Below are 8,905 nucleotides of genomic sequence, written 5' to 3' on the forward strand. Positions count from 1 at the left end.
CTTAAAATCGGAAAACCCAAGACCGGTTTCCATGTTTTCCACCTGACATCTGCTCTGAATTTTTTCATTCATCTATAAATACGTTGTGATACCTACCTGTCCTATATACCTTCAAGGTTTCTGGCAAGAAGTGAAATAATTCTCCACAAAAGACGCTTTACAGCTATTTAGAGCCCTTGGCAGTTGGTGGGAGCATCATGCTGTATGTATATCACCACAAGGGAAGTCGAGATGACACAGATACCAGTTTTAGCTGTAGCCAGTACCTGAGTTTACCTTTCCTGGAGGTTTGCGCGTGAGCCGTGTTTAAATTCCCATCACTGGAAATAGCTCCCACTCCCTTTGCTTCTGCTCTAGTAGACATTTTGGTTCTTTTCTCCCAGGGACTGGCATTCACCTACTGAAATGAAAGAATGCAAAAGCAAATACAGGGCGACAAGTGTCGTATATCACACATGACGCTGCCCCAGTGCTACAAATTAGGAGGAAATATTTGGTGGGAAAAATGCTAGGTTGGGGTTCAGGAGACCTGATTTGTTGCCCAGACTTATCACTAGCCAATTGTGTGACCCTGGGAAGGTCATAGTTACCCTGGGTCTTAGTCTCTGCTTCTCTGAAGTGAATGGTCTGGCTGGGACTGCCTTAATGGGTTTTAATATTCTTTCCAGTGCTGTGTTCCTTTGTCTCTCAACTGATACATGTGTCAACTGGATGTTAAAACCTGACAGTCTTCTTTGAAGTTTCATCTGGAAGATTCTGATATCTTAAATTACCTGAAAAACTGCCTGTTATAAACATCTAGATATACCAGTAAAAATATGGCAAATGTCTTTTTAAATACATAGCTCCAAAGATAGTAAGAGATATCCCCGTGGATGTAATGAAAAGTTTGCAGTATGAACTAACTTTTCAGTGGCCCTGGGACTGGGGTGGGGAGCAGACATCAGTTTCAGTGATGCAGGGGTCTTGAGATCTAGGTCCCTGGGGATGAGGAATAAAGCCTTAGACTTCCGCCAGGAAGGCGATTATAATGGAGATCCTATTATAGAACCAGAGCCCTCAAAGGGGTTCGAAACTGAGTTAAAGAGGCTCTGTCCATTGCAACAGTGAGACAGTGATAACTTACACGTACTGAGCTCTGGTTTGAAAAGAAAAAGCCTCTCCTTCAAATTCCGAAAATTCGTAACTGTGTCATGGGAAGTTGGGGGTTGCAATTCTCACTGTTTTTATTGTCTGAGAACTCTCTCTCGGCTGAAAAACTGAACTAAGAACCGGGCCCAGGCTGATTTCCTTAACACAGATCACACAGAATTACTGAAGATGAAGCTCCACTTAATATGACTTCCAGATCCAAAATTAGAAACGCTCACAGAAGCGATCATCCAAGGCAAGTCCTCAGACTCAACACATAGCAGGATCAAATTGCTGAGAACTTCCAAGAGTCAGATAAACTGATAAATGCCTTATATAAGCATGCTTAAAATAACTGAAGAAATAAAGGATAGACTCTAAAACGTAAGAAGATACCCAAAAGAACAGGCATATTTAAGAAAGGCACTACTTGAAATACAAAAGACATATTTAGGCATTGAAATTAGAAACGAAGTCATTAGTCATTAGACAACTAGCTAATGACTGAATTAGTGAAACAGAAGGTAGAACAGAATTATACAGAATAAAGTAATTTATACAGAATAATTACACAGCATATTTAAACAGAGTAAGTATATTATACAGATTAAAGCTCAGGGAGATAATGACGTATGGTAGCAAAGTTAGGGGACTTGGAAAATAGAGGTAAAAGGTCTGGTATATGTTGAATAAGACTTCTGGAAAAAGAAAATGAACAGAATTGAGGAGAGGTAATGCTTTAAGAAATAATGGTTAGGGCTCTTCCAGAATAGATGAAAACCATATTTCTCGAATTCAGGAGTCACAAAGAGTCTGAAGCCAGAGAAATGAAGTTAAAGCTATACCTAGACATATCATAAAGATCTTGTGGGATGCAAAAAGCTCTAAACTTATCTGTAACAATACATACCATAAGAGGTCATTGGCGGTGGTGGGGGGGTAGAAAGTGATTACAGTATGATACCAGATAAGGGACCAGTGTTCTTTTTAAACTTCAAGATAATAAAAAAAGACAAAGTATAAGAAAGTGGGTGAAGAGTACGTAACTATTAGTACAGTACGTAAACACAGATGAAGAACAGACATGCAGAACGCACCTTACCTTACTATCAAAGACAGGAACATTAGAAGAACAAGATCTTATTATTTCTTACCTGTCCACTTCCATAAATATTTGAAAGACTTATCCCTAGTTTAGGCAAAAGTGTGGGGAACTAAGCTGTTGTTTGTAGGAGTCAGGGCATCTTTGCATTTGGTGTTGCTGCTTCATGGCGTCTACCAGGGAATAATCCATACAGCCACACAAAAGCATGTCCCAAGACAATCCTTGTAGCAATATTTGTAAAAGTGAAAAATTAGCAGCTAACTAATGGTCATTAATGTTTGAATAGCTAAATAAAGTACATATATTTTGGAATACTCTACAGCCATCAGAAAGAACTAATAAAACCTATACATATTAAAGATTTAAAGGAAGTATTAAGTGAAAAAAGCTGATTGTCAATTCAAAGGGATACATGCACCCCTATGTTTATAACAGCTTTATTTACAACAGCCAAGATATGGAAGCAGCCCAATGTCCATCGATAGATAAATGGATAAAGTAGAGGTAGTCTATATATACAATGGAATACTACTCAGACATCAAAAAGAATGAAATCTTGCCATTCGCAACCACCTGGATGGAGCTAGAGAGTATAATGCTAAGCGAAATAAGTCAGAAAGACAAATACCATATGATTTCATTTGTTATTTGGAACTTAAGAAACAAAACAAACAAGCAAAGGGAAAAGGGAGAGAGCGAGAGGAAGGAAAGAAGGAAGGAAGGAAGGAAAGAAGGAAGGGAGGGAGGGAGGGAGGAAGGGAGGAAGGGAGGGAGGGAGGAAGGGAGGAAGGAAGGAAGAGACTCTTAACTACAGAGAACAAACTGATGGTCACCAGAGGGGAGGGGGGGGATGGGGGAAATAGGTGACGGGGTGCAGGAGGGCACTTGCCGTGATGAGCACCAGGTGATGAGTGGAAGTGTTGAATCACTACATGGCACACCTGCATCTAACATAACACTGTACGTTAACTAACTGGAATTAAAATAAAAATTTTAAAAAAGAAAATAGCAAGTGGTAGAACACTAAGTACCAAGGTAATAAAATTTAAGTAAAACGTATACACACAACATTACATTATGTAATTTACGTGTTTCTAAGTGAGTAGAAAATTATGAAAAGAAAGATCACAACATTAAGACGATGACAGCTCTTCTGTACGTTGTCTTGAGCCCTGGTTTTAAAATTACGGTACACGGGGAGCTTGGGTGGCTCAGTGGGTTAAGCGTCCGCCTTCGGCTCAGGTCATGATCCCAGGGTCCTGGGATCGAGCCCCACATCGGGCTCCGTACTCAGCAGGGAACTTGCTTCTCCCTCGGCCTGCCGCTCCCCCTGTTCATGCGCGCTCTCTCTCTCAAATAAATAAAATCTTCTAAAAAATATTTAAAACAATAACCAAAAACTACCCTCAAATCTGTGGTCACAGTGTCTGGGGCATGGGAATCTTTCATCCTAACAGCTTTACAAATTGTGTGCACATGTGTGATTGTGTATGTGTCTGTGAGAGATAGAGAGAAGGGGACTGGTGCATGACGTTGGCCTCAGAATCCACAGGCACCAGGCTGTGCAGAGCAGAGAAAGGGCCCATGTCACACTGAGAGGTTGTGATGTCTCTACCTCCCCCCAGAGGCAGGTGCAGAGATGCGCGGACAGAGAGCTGCAGGTTTCTTCTGAACCAGACGTGGGTGATAAGGAGGGACCCAGCTTACAGCCTTGTAAAATCCTGCCCAAGAGAACTGTCTAGAAGGGGCCCCATGACCCCAGAAGAGGTGGAGGGACTGTAGAATGCCCGACGGCTGACAGGGGCACAATAAGGGAGAGACCGTGGGGTGTCCCCAGGGGGGACTGTGTCTAAAGGATTCAGAACATCCACCCGAGCCCAGAGAGCAGCAGTGCCAGATCACAAGAGTCCCAGTCAGAAACCACGTCCTGCCTCTTCCCAACCAGCCCTCCATCTCCCTAACCCCCAGCCCTAGAAGGATCAGAAGCCTCAGCTAGCAAGAGGGGTGAGGGGAGGAGCGGACAGAGAAAGGGAACAAGAAGCCAAACCTAGTGACTACCGACCCCCACTGAGATCCAAGCTGGAGATGGAGAGAAGTTTTATTTTTTTTTTAAGTATAATTAGCACACAGTGTTATTTGAGTTTCGGGTGTACAATATAGTGATTCAACAGTTCTATCCGTGACTCAGTGCTCATCACGACAAGTGTACTCTCAATCCCCTTTATCAATTTAGGGAGAAGCTCTACTTTTAGATGAAGTTTGGAGTTTCGTGCTTTTCATCAGACGGGACCTATTCATTACAACATGAGATTATTTGGAAGCTGAAACTAACGAATGGACTTTTTATTCTGAGTCGCCCTGGTAACTCTGAGAAGAAATCCGTCAAATGAAGGGATGGGATATTTTGCTGTAAAAATAATTTGCCTATCAAGTCTGTCCACATTTAGGGCAATTAGTTGAACTGAAAGGAGAATATCAGTCACAAGACTTGAAGTCCCAGCTTTCAGACTAACATTTTTTTGCCACGGCGATAACTCTTCTCACCTACCAGGGCCTGAGAGTTCACTGACCACTAGTTCATTCATTGATTGAGTAAATATTTGTTGAACCAGTGAATGGAATGTTAAGCTTCCCTAGCTCTTTCTCTTTAAAAAAAAAAAAATTATTTATTTGAGAGAGAGACCACGAATGGTGGGGAGGGGCAGAGAGAGGGAGAAGCAGACCCCCGCTGAGCAAGGAGCCCCACGTGGGGCTCGATCCCGGAGTACTGGGGTCATGACCTGAGCCGAAAGCAGACGTCTTTGCTCTTTCTCTTGCATCTGTGACTGAGGTGCTTGGTTCTCATTAAATTGCCCCCTCTCTACACTCACTATGACAGAAGCACATGCCGGGTCATCTGGTAACCAGCACTGATGTCTCACACACTGTCCACGGCTGCATCCCTGCCTTACATCAGATTTGTCCTGCCTTCATCCTCCACTGCCAACTCCCGCTGCCTTGTCAACCCCAGCGAGGCGTCTGGGAGAGGCCAGTATGAAAAGGAAAACACGAGAATGACATATGCTCTGGAGAAAATGAGAGTCACAGTGACGGCCACTAGGTAACTAGCAAGAAGAGGGCAACTGCTTTACCTGGTTGTTTGGGAAAGGTCTACCTGAGCTAAATTGGGAATGATGAGAAGAGATGAGCTCTGAGTAAGAGCCTTCCTGGCAAAGGACCCAGCAAGTGTGCCCAGTGCCAATGCAGAGTGAGTGAGAAGGTTGATATGGGAGAGGAGACCCAAGTGGTGGTCAGGGGCAATACCACGTGGGGCCCTACAGGCCGGGTAAGGGGACTGGATTCACCTGGCTGCTGGGTGATAAATGGTCTCTACGGGGCGAGACTGGGAACCAAGAGAGTCGGGAAGAGGCTGTGGTGGTCACCTAGGCAAGAGATGATGTATGGGGGAGGCTGGTCATAGTACAAAAGACCAGACTGGGGATCTGTTCTGGAGTGAAAGCCAACAAGAATTGCTAATGAGGTGGGTAGGAGAAGAGAGAATGGGGGAGATCATTGGAGACTTCTAGATTTATGGCTTGTACAAATGAGTAAATGGTGTTATGCTCCATAGAGATGGGAAAGCGAGTGGGAGGGAAGCAGGTTTCCAGAAGAAAAAAGAAGAGTTTCATTCTGCGCTGTTGGGTTTGAGATGCTTGTTAGACCCAGAAGGGAAGATGGCCCAGGAGGCATGGTGTCTATGACTCTGTAGCCTGAGACGGGGGCCCAGGGAGAAATATAAATTTGAAAGTCTTCACTTTTATCTATTTATTTACAGACTAAGTAAATGAGGAACAACCTGCAAAGATACTGAATGAGTCATTCTGTCAACTTACTGTCCGATTCCCTGGCCAAGGCTGATTCTGTGTCTATTCTTTGCACGAACCCTTGTCTTGCTCTTCTGCTCTTCACTAGTTCACTGTGGAGTGAGGCTTTTCCTTAAGGTCCCACGCTGAGCTATTAGTAGCTCACATGTGTTTATATCTGGTCTCAGCACTGAACATTTCCTCCATATAAGAAGTAGCTTGTGGCTCATATTCATAGCTCCAAAATCACAGTCCTCTGCCCCAAACTCTTCACCCAATAACTACGTCCCAAAGCCATGGGATTCCATTTGCATAAATTCACTGGAAAGGTCTCATCTGTTTTGATTAATTTGATCTTTTAGCCCTGATAAAAAACTTCCTTTGCCAGAATTCAGCTTTTTTTTTTTTTTTTAAAGATTTTATTTATTTATTTGAGAGAGAGAGAATGAGAGACAGAGAGCATGAGAGGGAGGAGGGTCAGAGGGAGAAGCAGACTCCCTGCTGAGCAGGGAGCCCGATGCGGGACTCGATCCCGGGACTCCAGGATCATGACCTGAGCCGAAGGCAGTCGCCTAACCGACTGAGCCACCCAGGCGCCCCAGAATTCAGCTTTTACGTTTACTATCTCACCATAGATGTGGTCAGTGCTTTAATATTATTATTACTACTATTATTATTATTAATGCATCCCACAAAAATAAGCCCAATATATGAACCTTAAGCTGAAGGTGTCTAGTCTAGTCGCAATATTTGGGTGATGTTAACCCTTAAAAGCGTAGTTTAAAATTGCTGGTTCACTTCCACATGCTTCAGATAATTCAGACTCTCTGTCTCTGCAACTATTCCTTTGGATGGATTTATTCCCTGGAGTTTTATTCTCTGGAGTTCTGGCTCTTGTTTCTTTTAGGATGAGATGATATCCTCTCTTACTTCTCAGAATTATCTTAGGAGAGAGGAGTTCTCTTCCCCATCCCACAACGTCCACCCCAGAGCAACAAATGAAAGAAAGACCCCTTCCCTTCATCTCAAAAGCAAAATATTAAGGGGAAAGATTGAAGGCTAACCTGAGCGAGTTAGAATGCGGGGTCCTCATTCCTTTCCAGTAAATTCCTTTAAGCTTTTCAAAATTTTCTACATTGCCCTACACTCCCAGGAGGTAAATTATTACCTTAAAACCTTTAGCCTTTATGTTACCCAATGGGAAGATTTTTGGGGGCGTGGTGAATGGTTTAATTTTTAACTTTTATTGACAAGTAGACCAAGCTCACTGGTCTTCATCAGGCTTCAAGGCCAACTGAGGTCACTTCCATCTTCCCTAATCTTCCAGCCAGAATCAGTGTTCCTGCTTGTAGGATCCTGACACCCCACACCCTCTGTTTGCAGTGCTGTTCATTATGTTCTTCATTAGGATGGGGTATGTCCTGCCCCTTTTGAGTCCTGTCTCCACCAGGACTGCTTAGTAGAACTAGGCTCTCCACAGAGCAGAGACTTAATATCCATTTTGTTTGACTCAAGTGACTTCTGTGGTTTACTGATTATAGCTGTTGGCGCCAAAGACCACTGAGCTTTCTGGGAACATTCACAGTCTGTGATTCTGCTCCATTTCATGGCAGAACATTTCAGGAGACTCACACATACTTGTGCCCTGTCCCCCTGCCCCACTCGAGACAAGAAAGCTCTTGGCAAAGCCATCACTGACTTCCATTCTGGTAAATCCAGTGGCCAGTCCCAAGACTTTATCTGTCACGCCTGATAGCTTTCATCACTCATTCCTTCCCTGGACTGTTCCACTTGATTGTCACCCATGATTCAGGCCCGATTTTCCTCATGCCTTCTTGGGTCCTCCTTCTGAATCCTTTAGTGGGTCCTCAGGTTTTCTGTAACATTCTCATGTTGGTGTGCCCAGGACTATGGCCTTGAATTTCTTCCCCGTTCAAACTCACTCCCAAGGTGAGCCCACACAGTCTCCTTTCTTTACATGCCCTTCTTCGGATCCCTTCCTGAGCCAGAACTTCAGCTCTTCACCTGCCCTCACCTCTCCCTGAGTATCCAGTGGGTATCTCAGGCTTCACACGACCACAAGAAGAATGCCTGAACCCCCTCCATCTCCACGCCGGCCCCAGGCTCCCCATCTTGGCTGATGGCATCACCATTTCGCCAGTTCATCTTGCCCCAAACCTTGGAGTCTTCCTCTGTTAGTCTGCTCTTTTCGTCGACAAGCGTTCTCCCCACCAGCATGTCCTATCAGCTCTGCCTTCAGACCTTTTCCCAAATCCTGTTGCTTTTCATTTCCTCCAGTCCTAATGCAATCACCTGTCGCTGGGGGAAAGAAAACAGACTCTTACCTGGCCCCACCATTTCTCCTCTCTCTTTCAGTTCACTTGCGCACGGCAGGCAGAATGTTGAAAATATATATACGTATATGTAACTTACATAAATCTGTAAATATGCAAGTACATCATTTACTGGTTTAAAGTCTTCCAAAGCCTTCTCAGTAAAATTAGGACAAAATGAACCAAATTCCATCTCTTTAAGGTGCTTCCAGACTTCGTGGCTTGGCCATGCTACTTGCTGACGTCTGCTCCATCCACTCTCCCTTTGCCTTCCCCATGAAGCTCTTTCCTGCCTCAGGGCCTTTACACTTACTGTTCTTCCTTCCAAGGTGCCCAAATCCCCAGGTTGATTTCAGTGTTTTATGATGTTATTTAAAAAGTAAAACACTTGAAAATATTTTTTCCAGAAAACCTCTAATAGGATGTTTGGATAGGAATCCCAAAAGATTATTAAGAGGAAAAAAAAAAAAGGTTGAAGAATACAATTCCAAACC

At 43.8% G+C, this 8,905-nt stretch overlaps 1 protein-coding gene across 3 annotated transcripts in view; it reads right to left on the bottom strand.

Annotated features, from left to right (window-relative positions):
- LOC102725871 (putative small intestine urate exporter) overlaps nt 1–7,219 on the bottom strand; it is a 29,210-nt gene extending 21,991 nt beyond the window's left edge. For all 3 annotated transcript variants that reach the window (XM_031020018.2, XM_081827595.1, XM_006748931.3), the window contains exons 1-2: nt 7,143–7,219; nt 277–400 (exon numbers count right to left, since the gene is read on the bottom strand). In XM_031020018.2, coding sequence (XP_030875878.1) covers nt 277–364 — 88 coding nt within the window. In that variant the 5' untranslated portion in view covers nt 365–400; nt 7,143–7,219. The remainder of the gene's footprint in view (nt 1–276; nt 401–7,142) is intronic.
- Nucleotides 7,220–8,905: the final 1,686 nt, after the last annotated feature.

Source organism: Leptonychotes weddellii, chromosome 8 (genome assembly GCF_054177405.1).
Source record: "Leptonychotes weddellii isolate Sample4059 chromosome 8, ASM5417740v2, whole genome shotgun sequence".
Classification (NCBI taxonomy): Eukaryota; Metazoa; Chordata; class Mammalia; order Carnivora; family Phocidae; genus Leptonychotes; species Leptonychotes weddellii.